This window comes from Gobio gobio (assembly GCF_949357685.1).
Source record: "Gobio gobio genome assembly, chromosome: 4".
In the NCBI taxonomy this organism is placed as follows: Eukaryota; Metazoa; Chordata; class Actinopteri; order Cypriniformes; family Gobionidae; genus Gobio; species Gobio gobio.
The window spans coordinates 29998057-30016221 of NC_137100.1; the positions used below are offsets into that span (position 1 = coordinate 29998057).

At 36.9% G+C, this 18165-nt stretch overlaps 1 protein-coding gene across 1 annotated transcript in view; it reads right to left on the reverse strand.

Moving 5' to 3' along the window:
- Window positions 1-18165, reverse strand: part of adamts3 (ADAM metallopeptidase with thrombospondin type 1 motif, 3) — a 213401-nt gene that overhangs the window by 62565 nt on the left and 132671 nt on the right. The window contains exons 14-15 of the mRNA XM_079815070.1: window positions 14819-14952; window positions 7601-7724 (exon numbers count right to left, since the gene is read on the reverse strand). Of these exons, the coding sequence (XP_079671196.1) occupies window positions 7601-7724; window positions 14819-14952 (258 nt within the window). The remainder of the gene's footprint in view (window positions 1-7600; window positions 7725-14818; window positions 14953-18165) is intronic.

Consider the following 18165-nt stretch of genomic DNA (forward strand, 5'->3'; position numbering starts at 1 on the left):
ATAATTTGATTATAAAAATAAGTTGTTTATCTATTCATAACCATTTATTGATTTTGGTTGATTAGACATGTATTATTGAAATTTTAATAAACAAAACAAATGGTTTCAAGTTTGTTATAATAAAGCATTTGTTCAACCAAAAAAAAACAGTTTTCATTCATTTAATGCCAATTTAACTGGTGATAATAATAACCATAATTTAATAATACAGTTTATTTATTAAATAATTGTTTAAAACCGTGATGCTGTGAAACTCTAATGTTTTCATATCGTGAAAATCTTTTACTCATTTTAAATTAACTACTTTTTACTTTTACTTGAGTACATTTTTAGACCGGTACTTTAAGTGTACTTAAGTAAAATTTCATTGAAGTAATAGTACTTTTACTTGAGTAGAATATTTTGTTACTCTTTCCACCTCTGATTAAAACAACCCAATCGCTGGGTTAGTCCATTTTCAACCCAACTTGGGTTGTTTTTAACCCAGCATTTTTTAGAGTGTAATTTGAAAAGGAAAAAATAGGGACAAAATAACAGAAGGATTCTTTGGATATATAAATCTAATAAATCTAATAATAAAAGCCACCTGTGGCCCAAAACACCTCAGATGTTTTATATCCTCATTAACTGCTTAGTGATTGGACAGGCGAGGCCACTATACAATCATTGATTTCAGCCAAGGCAACATTATCATATGTTGAACAAGCAATAGCATGATATCATGTGCATTGTGGAAATATTGTGACAGGCTTTACACACAGTCACAGTTTCATGCAGGTGTAAAGAACCAGCTTCAGTAGTATGAGAGTGAAGCTATTACATCTGCAGAGGAACACAACTGTTCCAAAGTTTGGGGTCGGTAAGATTCGCTTATGCTCATCAAGGCTGCATTTTTTTTATTATCAGGATATACAGTAAAAACAGTAATATTGAGAAATAGTGTTACAATTTAATATATTTTAAAATGTAATTTATTTCTGTGAAGCCAAAGCTACACTTCAGAAATTATTCTGAATGTATTTTAACTAGAATCTTCTGTGACAAATATAAATGTATTTACTGTTATTTTGTATCAATGTATCACATCCTTACTAAATGAATGCATACACTTCTTTAAAAAGAAAAATCATACTCACCCCAAACTTATGAAAGGTTGTACCTTTATCTGTTGCAATGACAAAAATCTCTGTTACTGAGTGGGCAGTGTTTAAACCAGAAGTAAAAATCAAGCCCATTTTAGATGTGAATCTATTCCATTTATATTTTTAATATAGCATTTATATTTTCCATATAGTAAATAAAAATTAAAACAAAACAAAAAGTCTTGAAAATAGTAGGATAGATAGACAACATTTCAAAGTGAACATCGCAAGTGTGCCTGTAGGTTTTATTTGGTCATCTAAATGCAGTCAACTATTATGACTCTTTGGACCCTTGCTGGGAAGAAAATTTCAAGGCTGGACACTGGAACTTTAATTTAATAATCCTGCACTACACCAGCCATGGTGACAATGTGCCAAAACATCATATAATTAAAGCTATTTTCTAAGAAAGTTATCACAGTGGGGGGATCTTTTTATAAATGAGTTCTGGTGTGAGCCTCAAGCTCCCACTAGGCTGCACAACTGGAAAACACCATTAAAAAGTAAAGTGATGGTTCCTTAAGGAAACCAATTAAATGACTACCATGCTTGTATGCCTTACTGCTGTTGGCTGAATAATAATGACACCACTCCCCCTAAAACTGATGGCTTTTCTGTGATGGACTAAGCAAATAAAAGCTTTCTCTGCCTCTGTCCATCTATTGTGATTCCCTGGATACAACATTTTCTGGTATTTAAAGGGGTGGTAAACCACGATTTCACTATTCTAACTTAAGCTAGCGTGTAATGTTGCTGCTTTAGCATAAACAACATCTGCAAAGTTACAACGTTCAAAGTTTAAAGCAAAGGGAGATATTTGCTTTTAAAGAAATCCATTTCTAAGAACTAAAGCAAACGGCCAGTAGGCGACTACACACATTCCTCCAGGGTTGGTGACATCACCAGGCTCAATATTTACATAAACCCCTCCTCCGAGAATATTAAATAGGGGGGGGTGAGGCCATTTTGTATCGCGGCGCTGTTGTGGTATAGTTAGGCTGGAGTGTTGTTGCCGCGATGCCGAGGAAACGCTGTTATATTCATCCGGATTGCAGGTCTGGGGTACTTGCTTTGTTCAGCCTTCATAGGGACAGGGGTGCGTTGCAGAGCGTTTAACATACAACATGTTATATGCATGTGTGTATGAGACAGAAAGGGAACAGGCACGTGCGGGGCTCCCGCAGCACATCTCACGGAGGGAAACTTTCACAATGTTCGCTCAACACCGGATTTGCACAACGTCAGCTGCATAAGACAAACACTGCCAGTGTGTGAATGCACGACGCGCGCGGGGCTCCCTCCCGCAGCAGTTTTTCACGGAGGAAAACTTTCACAATGTTCGCGAGTTCAACACCGGATTTGCACAACGTCAGCTGCATAAGACAAACACTGCCAGTGTGTGAATGCACGACGCGCGCGGGGCTCCCTCCCGCAGCACATTTCACGGAGGAAAACTTTCACAATATTCGCGAGTTCAATGCAGGATATGCACAACGGCTTGACATGAAAGCTGGATTTACAATCAGAAGCGGTTTACGGGCCACAACCTGTAAGTCTGATTTATTTTTCATCGATGTGTTTTCCTGTAATAGGTTGTAGCAAGGAAGTAAACAGATGACAACACTGTTCTGCAAACCAGTCTGTTAAATGCTTATTCATACTTAACGTTATCCGACGAACACCTAACGTTACAAACACTAACGTTAAAATCTCAACAGCGAACTTGGCATTAGTGTAAATGATTCTTTGATTAGAGCTTTTATGTATTATTTATCTACAGGCATGCTAAACATGGTTCTGTGTGTGATTTGGCTACTATAGTAAAGCCAGTGTTTAGTGTTTTGGGTTAATAGTTCTTGCGACAGATATTTGGCTATAATCGTTCTAAAAATACAAAAGTAACAGTGCCATTCAGTAGCGATCATTATAGATCCGCAGTCTTTACTCATTAGGACTGAACAGGTTCTGCTCGATCATCTTCACTAAAATGTTCTGGGTCTGATTCGGGCTCAGATTGGTGTGGTTTTATTGACGCCATCGTTTCTAATACTGACCAAAGCACAGTCTACCGGTAAGGTAAGGGGCGTGACGTTTCCGACAAACGTACAATGCGGTTAGCGAATCACAACACACTGGGCCAGCTAACCAATCTGAGCCCATTGCGTATTTTTGAGGGCTGGCTTCATACAACCCGGAAAGCATCAGACCGTTTTACAAGGAGGGACAGAGCAGTGTAGAATAAATGTCAAATATATGAAGAATAATGATTTTTTTTTTAAAACGAAGCATTAACACATGTTACAGTGCACCCCACAAACACAATCAAGCCTTCAAAACAATGTGTTTTACCACCCCTTTAATATGTTGTTCAATTCAAATTGAATTCATTGCCAATAGTACTTGGCTCTCTCTGTCACGTAATGTCAGTGATAAAAATTGGCTGATCACCAATTAGTGTGAATGGCTATGCATGAATAATGCAAACCACATCATTTGAAAGGAGTGAGACTTGCAACAAAACCAGGATCCTTCTCCTGCGTGTCTTGGGAAACAAAAAGACAGAATTGAAAAATAAACTATACGCAGTTTGTATGCAAAGTAGACAGTCGAAGTTGGAGTGGTAATGTAAGTCCTGGGGGAAGCTCTGTGAGTTCATATAAATGCAATAAATGTTATTTATTGTTTCTCTGTGTTTACAGGTAAGCCAAGCACCTCCTGCATCAAGCAGCCTGGTGGTCCTGAATGTCAATGTTCTTGGCTTTCTATTTGACATGTATTTACTGTCTAATTTATGCTGTATTTATTCCAGCTGTAAATCATTCACCTTCCCTTTTTGATTCACGTGAGTGTGATGTTCTTCACAGAGATAACAGTGTGGGATTGCTGTGATGTGGTGTGTGTACACTGCAATAGGAGGTGTCGCTATGATTTACTGCATATCCTTCCAATGAAAATCTGCAATCAATATCATGTATCTTATTAGCTTTGAGAATATTGATTTTAAACAGATAGGTATCCCCTGATGCTTATGAAACATAATGAAAACTCAGACAGCCCACACTGAGAACATTTCTACACCTGGTAGTAACATCCGCCTCTGGTGATCTGATCCCCAGCGGTCAGAGGAGACAGATAGATGTTTACACTGGGTGGTAATGTCTCAAATGTGTCTCACTGATTTAATTTAATGGAGAAGAGAGTCTCTAATAATGAGTCTACATATATCACTTACTTTATTGTGTTATCATTATTATGTTGATAAAGCGAAAATCCACAATATATACATTTTAATATAAATCTTAAGTTTTGACAAGATCCCTAAAATGGATAATTACAGGCATAAACCAAGTCTGAGATTTTATTGGACGAATTAGGACCAATAAAAAGACATTTTACAACAAATGTCCCATCTTTTTTTTAACCCACAAAAGTGCAGTCAGTGCTTTACTTACATATTCACATATTGACTTACACTCACCTAAAGGATTATTAGGAACACCTGTTCAATTTCTCATTAATGCAATATTCTAATCAACCAATCACATGGCAGTTGCTTCAATGCATTTAGGGGTGTGGTCCTGGTCAAGACAATCTCCTGAACTCCAAACTGAATGTCAGAATGGGAAGGAAAGGTGATTTAAGCAATTTTAAGCGTGGCATGGTTGTTGGTGCCAGACGGGCCGGTCTGAGTATTTCACAATCTGCCCAGTTACTGGGATTTTCACGCACAACCATTTCTAGGGTTTACAAAGAATGGTGTGAAAAGGGAAAAACATCCAGTATGCGGCAGTCCTGTGGGCGAAAATGCCTTGTTGATGCTAGAGGTCAGAGGAGAATGGGCCGACTGATTCAAGCTGATAGAAGAGCAACTTTGACTGAATAACCACTCGTTACAACCGAGGTATGCAGCAAAGCATTTGTGAAGCCACAACACGCACAACCTTAAGGGATAGATGGGCTACAACAGCAGAAGACCCCACCGGGTACCACTCATCTCCACTACAAATAGGAAAAAGAGCACCATGTCACAAAGCTTCGATCATTTCAAATTGGTTTCTTGAACATGACAATGAGTTCACTGTACTAAAATGGCCCCCACAGGCACCAGATCTCAACCCAATAGAGCATCTTTGGGATGTGGTGGAACGGGAGCTTCGTGCCCTGGATGTGCATCCCACAAATATCCATCAACTGCAAGATGCTATCCTATCAATATGGGCCAACATTTCTAAAGAATGCATTCAGCACCTTGTTGAATCAATGCCACATAGAATTAAGGCAGTTCTGAAGGCGAAAGGGGGTCAAACACAGTATTAGTATGGTGTTCCTAATAATCCTTTAGGTGAGTGTATATAATCATAACATTCAGGCTGGCAATGAATATATGCTGGACCTGAAGTAAAGAAAATTGCTTTTGTTCAGTCCTAAAGCTAGACTAAAGTAAAGTGACATCAGCTGTTCCATTTGCTAAGGTTCTTTAACTACAGTTGAAGTACAATGACAAATGAGTGAGAATGAAAAATACGAATTAACAGATTTCTTCAGATGTAGGCAAAACCTCTAATTTGTCTGATAAAGAATAAATGTAGATTGAGTGGGTCTAATGGACATTTGAGCATGGTCATTTATGTATAAATGCAAAGAACAAGGAAAGTACAGATGTCCTTTACTTTTGAATGTGTTCATTCTGTGGTGTCAGAGGAAGAGTGTCAAGAGTAAAAATGTTAATACAGAATCAGTATTTCAGCTGGTAACACTGTGAAATGTGACGGACCTAAAAAAAAAAGAGGAGGTCAAGGAGGCTTTGTGAGAGTCAATTGGGCCACATCTGGGCTTCCTTGGGGCCAGCGGCCAGGGTTTTCTGGTCTGTCGAATACCTTGGTCCAAAAGCGGGCCAACTCAGGCTTGAGGAGTGGTTACAAACAGAGGGGGAGTTTATCTGAGTCAAGAGACGGCAGTGCTGCGGATTATTTCATATACCAGCATTAAATACTTTTTTTTGCATAAAAATCATTTTAGTTCAAAACTCACTTTCAGACAGCAGTGAGTGTTTGAAATAACTTATGTTTGTGATCTGATGTGGATTCTGATCGCTGTATAATGCAGAACTATTCATATGTAATGCAAAAGACTATGCGCGCCAACCATAGTAAACATGGTAAAAACGCTTGAAGAAATCAGAAAAATCGTATAGGCTATCACAATCGTGTATTTATTTAATCTGTCAGTCCCTCTTGTCTCTTTATACCGGACTGTCTGATATCCATATTTAGCTCTGCATACATCATGACATAAAGCTACTCCGGTTTTTCGGGAGCTTCCTCTGTTTCTCTGATATAACTGTATAGGGACCGTCACTGGAGAGAGTGCTAAAGCTCCTCAGGTCGTATTTTTGATGGGAAGTTTGTAGAAATGTTCATTCTTTCTAAATGTGATGTAAACATACTGTCCTGTGACTACAAATAAACAGAAACAGATAGTGTCACATTTCTGTTCGGTCTCGTTGATCACATGTGGGGTTTTGTTATTTTGAGCATGTGCTCTTGTCCTTGTCTGACTCCACCCCTCTTGTTATCCAAGCATTGATTATTTGCCCCACCTGTTGTTCCTCTTTACCTGCCTTGTTTGTCCCTGATTTAAACTCATTGTGTTCTCTGTCCTGTGCTGGTACGTTGTTCTATGTCATGTCATCGTCTCCCCGTGTTTGGTATGTTTTGAGTTTGTTTCTGTTTATGATTATGTTTTGCCCCATTGTGGGTTTTGTTTTGTGTTTATGTTTATTTTGTAATAAATAACTTTTTCCCTGCACTTGAGTCCTCGCACTAGTTTTCCTTTGTTTTTGACGTGACAATAAGTATGTGTCCTCTTTTGTGAAATAACGGTAAACACCACTTTATTTCTGTGTGACTAATGTCAAAGACTTTATATATACTGTAGGTCTTAAAGGGACTTTGCTAATGAGCAATCTTGACACAAATTAATTAATTATGATCAATGTATCACTTCTTATTGTAAAACTGTGGTAAAACATTGATGCTTGGGTGTTAAATCTTTAAATTAACAACAAAAATGGCAACAAACGGCTGCTTTTATTATTTTGTTTGTTTTGCGATCTCGCTAGTTTCCATTGATTTCGTTCTGATAGTTTTCTGATAAAACTTCCATCTGTTGGTAAAATGATGGGTTTGTGTGAAGTTGTTTCAGAGAGGTGTGTTACGGGCGGATTTTAGTTAAGCGCTGCGGAGCTACTGGTGGAAACGCAGCATGGTTTTGGACGACAGGCTTTTAGCCCAGCCCGTTGAAAGTCCTGGCCCGACAGTGGAAAAGCGGCTAATGACACCAAGTGTGAAAATTGGATGGATGGAGGGATGGATGGATGTTTAATGACAACTGAAGTCCAGATAAAGAACTGTAAAATAATGTAAGTCAATGGCCCAGGAAAGAGGAAAGTATCTTACCAGCTTTCTTGGGCACACGGGTGAAGGTTCCTTTCACAGTTCGGCAGTGGGAGTTGTCACCCCCACACACACCACACTTATCCTCCACCTTATTGGAGCCAATTTCCCTGTCACAGCCCACTTTCTAAAGGAGAGGGAGAGAGAGGGGGGATATGCGAGACACACTAAGAAAATAGGCAAGATGTGCTATCAGAAACACTTTCAAGCTTTTATCTTTGGATATGTCTGCATCTGCATATGATATTATGAAACTATAGACCTTATGCGCCAGAGAAACAAGCCTGCAGCCATCTAGAATATTGTGTTTGAACTGTGTTTGAACCGTTCTTGCAATAGCTCTGTATATTTCTAGTAATTTCTATTAATTAGCTAGTGAAGTGGATTTACTTACTGTAGAGTTAACAAAAGTTATCATGGGCAATGTCATTTTTGAAGCAAAAAAACATGGACGATGTGCCTTCACTCTCTTCTAATGAAGTAAGTGAAGCCACCAGTGTCCAAATATGGCGCTGACATCTTGGGTCTCGTGTCTGCACAGTAGTGAGCATTAAGTGGAGCCGCGATATCAAGGTCCCACCCACACTCCCGCCTAATCAACAACTTTTTGTGAAAAACAGTTATGGAAATAAAGAAATTAAATTTAAAGCTCAAATCTCCTCCTGAAGTTCCCGAAAATGTCAGTTGGTGCCTCAGTGACTACTTTGCTCAGAGAAGCTGTCAATCACAGCAGTCAATCATGACGTCACACCCCTGTTTTTATAGTATCAAATAACTTACTAAAACCAAACTTATTTAAAGAACGAACACTCAAACTAACATCAGCGTGATAAAAACTGCCTAAAATGAAATTAAAGAAAACTAAGAAAGTCTTTAAATAGAATGGGAAAATTGTAGATAAGCATAAAATCTTCATAAGATAGAACATTTCCATTTTTAAATCAAACAAATCCATGACAAAGTTTTTTTTTTTTTTTTCAAACCAGTAGTTTTGAAAAAAAAACATTTGTGCAAAAATAAAGATTATTCCTAGAGGTATTATTCCAGATAAGCATTTTGTGTGGAGAGAAATTATGATGCTAATTTAGTTTCTTAGCTAATTAAGTTTAAAATATTGTTAAAAAATCTCTCCCAAATAGAGTCAAGTCCCTTTGTAACCAGTTTTTTTTTTTTTTTTTTTTTTGTAGGCATGAAATTCAGTTGTTCAAAAGTAGCCTATGTTTATTTTTAGAAATATGAATGCCAAGATATTTAACAGAGTCCTTTACTAGAATGTTTTCAACTAATAGATCTGAATCGTGTATAAATAATATTTAAAAAAAATTAAGATTTAACATTAAACCAAAGGATATAGAAAATGTAGATATACATTCCAGGGCCGTTTTAACTTGTTTTTTTATCTCTCAGAAATAGCGAGCATCATGAGCTGTTTATTTCCCCTGCTTGTCTGAATGCCAGGGTATGGCAACTAATATGAGGTTCCCATATTAAGAATAATAGAGCTATTAATATCTTTATAAAACATTTCTATAATATCAATACAATTATTTCCAAAACCAAAAACTTTCATTGAGGAGTAAGAAGCCATGTTCAATGGTGTCAAAGGCTTTACAAAAATCTAACAACACAATAAGAGCCCCTGCATCAATTTGATCAGAATTTTTTTTTTTTCATTAAACCTGTTTGAGTCTCATTAATGATTTCATTTAATCCAGATTTGTATCTTTTTGCATAAACTAGTGCAAACAATTTATAGTCTATATATAAGAGAGTGATAGGTCTCCAGTTATCTATATTTTGGGTATCTTTATTTGGTTTAGGAATCAGGGAGATTAATCCTTGTTTCATAGTTGTGACCAAAACTTTTGTTTGTTTTTTTTATACATTCATTAAACAATAAGAAAAGGGATCTTCCAATACCTTCCAGAAGTGTTGGAAGGTATTGGAAGTGCTCCATTTTCTATCCATCTAGCTCTTGAATGCACAAAAGCTCCACTAGCCTTGCTAATATACAAGTCATCAAGTTTTAGTTTTAAGGACTGGAGCTCACTTTCATGTGTTTGAGAGAGTGTCTGAACTTTCCAAAGAGTATACATTTTGTTTAATAGTTCTGTTTCTATGCAATCTCTATCCTTTTTTAATTCCTTACTTCTCCAAATAGCTAATTTTCTGAATTTAAATAACTCCCATTTAGATGTTTTTTATCTTCTAAGATGGAGTTGTTAAGTTTCCAATATCAACGGAGGCAGCTGGGTTAACGAACAGTCTGTAAAGAGAACTCAATCAGGAGGTGATATGAAAAGAGAGCATAATGATGGGAGATATCTTGAACATGTTGTAGCAGGATGAAATAAGAAATAGGTAAATTCTCGATTTTAAAGACTCTGACACAATGCTTCATGTATATTAAAATGAATTACTATTAAAGTAGCGCCACGGATCCACTAAAGATAGATCTTTGCATAAGGAATCAATAATATTAGAGCTTTGAGAGTGGGGTCTCACTTTCCTTGGAAATCTATCCATTAAATCATCAGGGACTTCATTAAAATTTCCCGCGATTATTAATTCAGCATTTGGGGTTGTTTCCAGCAATTGACATAAAAAATAAATGTAATTGAAAAAAGAATTATTCATAGTGTCTGAGTTAAACCCAAAAATATTATAGATAACAAAGATAGCATTTTCTAATTTGACAGTTAGAATAACCCATCTGCCTTCAGGGGAGGACACAGAATTAACAATATCTCCTTTAAACTTATGAATTGAAATAAGAACAGCAGCTGAATTATTTGACACGTATAATAAAAATTAGGGGAAAAAGAAAGAAAAGGAAATGGCAACAACAAAGTGTATTAAACACCTAACTTGGAAGTTCTGTAACCTTCTTCCCTTCCTTTCTAACCACCAGGACAAGAGGCCAAAGTTTATTCCAACTCTCAATGTCCACTTTGGAGAGAAATTCCTTGACATAGACCCCTGGTTTCACAGACAAGGCTTAAACCTAGTCCCAGACTAAAATGCATGTTTGAACTGGTTTAACTGAAAGCAACTTGCACTGAAATATCTTAAAATATGTCAATGCCATTGTTTTGTCTCAAGATACACACCAGTAATTTTTTTCACACCAGGTTTTTTTCTAGGGCACGTTTATAAAGGTACTTAGATGTCCTAATTGAACTAAGGCCTAATCCTGGCTTAATCTAAGCTCTGTCTGTGAAACCGGGCCAGAGAGTGTTCTCTCTGAGCTAGATAGAATTCTTAGCTTCCATCCAAATGATGCTGCGGTACCTCCGTGTGGCGAATCAAATGATGATGTGTTGCGGCGAGCCATCCGGCTGTTTTTTGCCTACACGATGGATCACATCCACAGCCTCCTCCAGCTTGTCTTTGATCTGTGGGACCACCCTGGCAAGATGATTGATGGTGGTCGTTCTGACATTTTCTTCCTCACGTGCTTTCACTCCAAGCAATTTCAAACACCATCTGCGGCTGTACCTTTCTAGCTCTTCCACTCTGAACTTGAGAGAAGCATTCTCCTGTTGCATATGTTGTATCAAAGCTTCGGCCTTACCGATCTTTTCGCCGTGAGTGGCAACATCTGAAAGGAGTTGATTGACGGTGTCAGACAAAGAGTTCACAGCCGCAGTTGTGGTCTCAATGGAGCTCTCGATGTGGGTTATCTTTTGAAATAAGAGTCTTGCTTGGAGTTCAAGGACTGAGTAGCGTCGAATATCTCAGTAAGCGATTCAACACTGTCAGCTTTTTTCTTTTTTGCAGGATGACTTTTGCTGGGTGTAGCAAGACATGCGTCGAAATCCTTTTCAAACTTATCTTGTGATTTAAGGGAGGCTTCTCCGGAGCCATCCCTGTTTTGGTAAAGAGATTCACACGACATCAGACTGTCCAAGTTCCACAAGGCACGTAGGTTCCTATTAACTCGTTTTTTGCCTATTAAACTCAGAGGCGGGTTCCAGTTTTTGTTTTACAGTTTTATTATAGATATATGTAGGGATGGAACGATTACCGGTTTCATGATAAACCACAATAAAATGTACTGACGGTTAGTAATATTGTTTAAAAATTAATTATCATTAAAACCGCGCGTGATTATCACGATTTTGAAAACTTGCGGTAAATCCTGTCCAGTCAGCGTCAGTCTGGTGCACGCAATGCTGTTTTTGAATGAGAAGAAATGGCAGAAGGCAGTGACAGCACTCGAGTGATTGTTCAGCCCTCTAAAAGGACCAAATCTGAGGTGTGGTCATATTTTGGCTTTTACAAAAGTCCTGAGGGAAACTTAATCGAAGATGGTCACCCTGTCTGCAGAACATGCCAGAAGAAAGTCGCTGTAATAGGGGGAAACACTTAACATCTGCAAACGTAAGGCAAGTAGACTTTGACCTCAATACCAAAACTACGTCTGTTATTACTACCATTCACACTAGCCACTTTGGCGGTTGAACTTGAGTCTTCTCAAAAGCCATCCGTTATAATTGTGTTGCGCATTATAACCAACCACACGTGTTTCTAATAATCAGAGGCGTTCAGATTAGCCAGAGTTTTGTTCAGAGAGCGTTCTCACTGAAATCTGCGCTCAAAACGTGCAATGTACACAGGAGATTCATTCATCATACAGTGATTGACTGTTTTTGTTCTATTTCAGCAGCCAAAATAGTTTCAAACAAACACAGCAGAACCACAGCGCATCTGATATGACTGGCATAAAGTTGGCTTGACGTTCGAGATTCGCGAATTTAGGGACCGTCTCTAAAGTTACATACAAGATTTGTATACACATTTCTAACTTCAATAGCATTTAAAGAAAATGACTTACAGTCATAAAACCAGCTGTAAAGTGTTCATCTAGGTGTCAGGTAGGCCTATATGCACACCTTTTGGATTTTTGATATTTAATAAAATAAACTGTAAAATATGAAAATATGGATCGGCTATGCATTAATTCACTAGGATACTGTTTGGGCTCATACACAAAATATGCTAGATTTAAATGTGTCTGATAGAACACTGATGAGAATATTGCTTGAGAATATATTTACAGAGATAATATTAGAGATTATATTTACACCAAGTTATTATTATTTATGCATTATGCGTTGCTATTGACGACAGCCATTATAAGGAAGGAGATCCCACAGAATAGAATCTAGCTTAAAAAAATTCTGTTCGCTGTTTATATTCCCCAATGATGGCGGCTCCCGGGATCGTTATTACAAACATTTCTGGCCTGATCTAAAACGTGGGAATTTTTTTAACCGAGACTTCACATTCTGTAAAACTGAAATGTTATAGGCCTACCACAGCAGCACAATTTTGGTTATTTAAAATATCTAATGGTTAAACTCACACCTTGATTGGACTCCTTTATTTAATTATGCACTGTCAATCATTGTAAAACTTCACGGTTTTATGGATACTGCCATGTTTGATATTGTCTAGATAGAGCTTTTGATGGAGTATTTCTAATGTTGCTATTTTGGCCACAGAAGCATAATCCTTAAAAAGTGTCACCAAAGAATGGGTCTTTTTCTTTTGAAAGTACAACTGACATTGACAAATATGAGATACTGCAGCAGTTTGTTGAACAAAACTTTTGTGCTAGATATCTGCAAATAAATCCTAAAGCCTCTGTACACTAGCTGACACACTATCAATCACTTTCTCCCAAAAGCTAAACACTATTCATTGCCCATCTACAAAAATCAATTAACTTCTATCAACCCCATCCAGAGAGATCCATTCTTCAAACAACATTCATTGTGAAGTGGCACTCATCCTATACACACTGGACTGTAAGCAGTCCTTACTCAGCAACATATCACAGAGCCAACTCACAAATAATAAAAACAATTGTAAGATAGATTTGTCTTAAAATTTAAAATTAGTATATGTTAAGACAAATCTTTACTTATTCAGAAGTGTACAATAAGTTTGTAATTGGCCTCACTTACATGTCTGTGATGGGAGAAAATGACAAGCCAATGGACTAATAGACAATCGTTTTTAACTCTTTCTCCGCCAGCGTTTTTAAAAATAGTTGCCAGCCAATGCCAGCCTTTTTGGTAATTTTTTACAGAGCTTTCATGGCCCCCAGAATATTATGCTGCACAAATATCTGAACATGCAATGTTTCAAAAGGAAGAACATAACCTCTGCTTTTAAACAACAACAACAACAACAACAAACAAAATTTTATTCTAGCTTCATGCATTCTTTTTAAAACAAAACACTTAAATGTAAAAAAAGCTACATTGAGAAAAAAATTGCATTTTTGTTAGAGACTACATCCAGATCGAATTCAAACCAATGATCAAAGCATAGATGCCACCCCCGAAACTTGCACAGTCCTGTAGCTCTTCCTGGGTCAACATTTAATTTGGTAATATTAGGCAGATTAGATCTATATGCTGTTTAATGTCTGATGTATAATGTTTTGCGTGATTTTACATATGCATAATCAATGCTTCCATCACTTGTTTCTGCTTTTTTTTCACCTGTGTTTTGATCTGGAGATTCTGATCTTCTTTCCGAAGATGCGTAATAGCGGCATGAACATTTTTATGGAAAATTCCATCAATGGCGAAGAAGTGTTGTGTCATATATTACAGACGAGAGTTAAAGAGAATAATATAGTGATTTTGAAGGTGAGCCTCAGCCTAAAATAGCATGGCCATTAAATGCACAAGGACTGTTCACGGCCAATCTGATGTGAATTAAACTGGCAAGAGCTGGAGAAAAGCTAGGTTCATTCTTGGCTGGATTCTACACAACCTCTGGGAGTCAGAGTACACAAGATTTTATTATTCATCAATCAATCAATCAATCAATAAATCAATCAATCAATCAATCAATCAATCAATCAATCAATCAATCAATCAATCAATCAATCAATCAATACCAGACTGGTTCATTATAATGTGACTCAGAAGATAATCTAGTGGCTGGATTTTCTAATGTTTGCAAAGTTCATGGCATGAACTATTTCAAATAGATTCACTTCTGTTTGAAGCAGATAATTGTTGAGGCAGTTATGTGAATGATATTATATTATTCAGATCTTACTGAGAAAAACAACAATAATCATATTTATTTCAATCTGTGCTACTTAAGTTTTAGCACACTAGCACCGGTTCTAATAACTGCAAAAGTAAGTACACAACAGTGAAATCCTTTTATGCATAATGAAATTCAAACGCTTACCACACACTCTCCACGCACACAGATGCTGTATGGGTCTTTGTAAGAGCACCTTGTCCCATCATGCACCAGCTGCTTCATGTAAGCCACGTCACCTGTTTCTTTCGACTGGCAATAAAGGTGACACCTTTTGTTGGCTGACAACATCGAAAGACATGAAGAAATATTATTTAATAAGAAAGACCACAAATTACATTACATACATAAATACAAAGTCTATTAAAATAAAATTCAGTTATGAGAAATCAATAATATTTAACCCTCTATGGGACACATTATGTTCTAGCCATGAAACATTTTTTCAAATAAGTTTTTATCGCAAGAAATAGCTTCAGTCATACAAAAAAAAAGAGATTTTTGAAAAAAAAAGGGGGGGGGGGGGGTGTAACGTTGGAAAATGGTCAAAAAAGTTGTTTAAAAAAATACATTTATGATTTTATCTTCTATTTAAATGCACATTTATTTTAGAAATTAATAGATTTATATAATTGGGACTCATGGAAACCAAAAAGAAGTAGATCCCTATCATTTAATCCCTATCGTTCCCTATAATTTGGCTAACTCATCCTCACTCTCATCACATGGAAGAGCTAACTCTGCCCTCTTCCTATTGCCCTTTCCGAAAAATATTGCTGTATTAATTTTCTGAATGAATGAATGAATAAATAACTGCAATCATATTGTTGATGCTACTATCTATAAAAAAAAATCCCAATGGGGGAATACATTACTGCAATTCCACTGTGGTACAGCGTTGCCAAAATGACAACATACCAATTTTTCCATAGTGGTACAGTGTTGTCATATGGAAACATTGATATTTTCTCAATTTACAGTAAAACTTTGTTAGACAAAGTTGATTTGTGAATAAAAATATCTAATTTACTTATCAAAGACGCTGTAAAAAATCCCCCTTGAGAATAGATGTTTATAAATGAGGTTGTTAGAGCAATTTCTGGAGCACTTCAACAGGTGTCTTCCGTGTGAGTGTGACAGTGGAAAAGAGAGTTTTGAAGGGCCATTCAAATGTCATTTGACTTAAAAACAGCACATCATTGGCTACCTTAAGGCCTGCCTTTTTAATTCCCATAGTTTTTTTTCTTCTTTTTTTTTTTTTAATAACAGGAAAATTAGTAGAAATTAATTGTTGCCATATGGCAACACTGTACCATAAAGGGTTAACCAGTAAAACTGGTATATCATGCATAAAGAATAGTGTAATATAATATTCAAGCAAAAGCACAGGTCTGACAACCGACTGAACTCTTGAACTTGTATAAAATACAAGAATAACTTAATAAATTAGGTTTCACATTGCAACTGGCTGCTGGGTTCCATCCATGTCAACAGAAAAAGACCACAGAAGTTTACTTTTTAAAGGGATAGTTTACCTAAAAGTGATTATTTAGTCACCCTCATGTCACGTCAGGCTCAGAACAACATGAGGGCGACACAATTCAATTCACCACATAGTAATGTAATACAATGACATAATAGTGCCATATAGTGTCTGAATATTAACAAGGTAATGTAGACAATTCTGTCAGGACCACTATCGTCAAAGATGATTGACGATAACATAAAGTTTGCATTGGTGGTATGGTTTTGTTCTGGGCAAGAACTCTAGCATGCATAAGAGCAGGGGGAGTGGAAATAACGCCTCTTACAGCAAACAGAACAGAACCAACATAAATGTATTGCTGATATTATTCACTCTATAATTATTTAATGTACAACATGATTCAAGAAAAATTAGTCTGACTCAAAGAGGAATATCAGAAGGCCAAGTTCTGACTGGACGAGAGGAAGAGCTGAAGATGGAGGTTGGTAATTAGCTCCTGAGCAATGCGATAAAGGTCCCGATATACTCAAAATTCGTTATATACTGTTATCGAACATCTGACGCCACCCAATCTGCTGAGGGTGAAGTTTAGATGAATATGTAAATATGTACTGCATGCTTTCCTCTCAATAACAAAATAAACACACAACAAAACTGAGAAAACAGCAAGCATTTTAATAAAGCATAAGAAAAGCTTCAGATCATAGTAAAGTGGATGTTTACACAAGCTCTACAGCACTCCAGTAGTCATGTCATGCTTATTTATACAGTATATCACTTTATACAATTGATTGCTTAAAAACAAGCAGCGTTACCATTTTAAACATGAAAAACACTGTCTGTGTATCGTTTCATCATAAGTACAACTTCATTTTCTACTATAAAGCATCTCTCCAGTGTGTTCATGTGGTAACACTTTACAATAAGGTTAATTAGATAACATGAACTAATAATGAACTGCACTTATAAAGCATTTATTTATCTTTGTCAATGTAAATTTCAACATTTACTAATGCATTCAACATTTACTAATGCATTATTAAAATCTTGTTAACATTAGTTAATGCACTGTGAACTAACATGAACAAACCACGCACAGCTGTATTTATATTAACTAATGTTAACAAAGATGAACAAATACAGTAACAAGTGTACTGCTCATGGTTAGTTCATGTACATTAACTAATGTTAACTAATGAAACCTTATTGTAAAGTGTTACCGTTCATGTTTTCACTTGCGGACGTCTGACCACGACGGACTGAACAGGCCAAATAAACCAGAAAAGGTTTTCACGTGAAAGAGAGTGGAGCCTCCACACAGTCACGCTGTATTACTTACAGTATTACGTAATTGCCATGTACCAATGGTAGTACGAAGGTGTTTAGTAGCTGGTGCAAACTTTTCTGGAAAGTTTGCTTTGGCAAGCTGTTTCGAACTTCTAAAATGAACTTCGTTTTCGAAATCATGTCACATCATGTTACATATCTGTGTTTCTGTCGTGTTGTTTGCTTCTTCTTCTTCTTCGTTTTTTATTGGCGGCTCGCAATCCCAAATTGAGCATTACCACCATCTACTGAAGCAATGAATCAGAGACTTGAATTCCCTTTACCCAGTCTTATCAGAACTCAAGCTTTCGATGTTGCTGCGTGTTCAGCTCCTCCATCTACAGCCGAAGTCCCTCTAAGTCGTGTTGTTTGCATTTGTCACGTTCCTTTGTTCTCTTTCCCGCCACTTTCTGTTACCCTCGTTAGTCTAATTCTGTTCAGCTGTGTGTAGTTCGTTATCATCTGTATCACCTGTGCCCCTCGTTAGTCAGTCATCTGTGTTTGTATTTAAGTTCCTCTTGTTCACACTGTCTTTGTCCGGTCACCATTATACTACCTGTTATCCTGTTCCATGATATGATCCCTGTATGTGTTTCTGTTGTTACCCTGAGTAAATAACCTTTGAGATACTCCTCTGCCTCTCCTTGTCTACCTGCCTGAGCACACCCGTAACAGATGACCG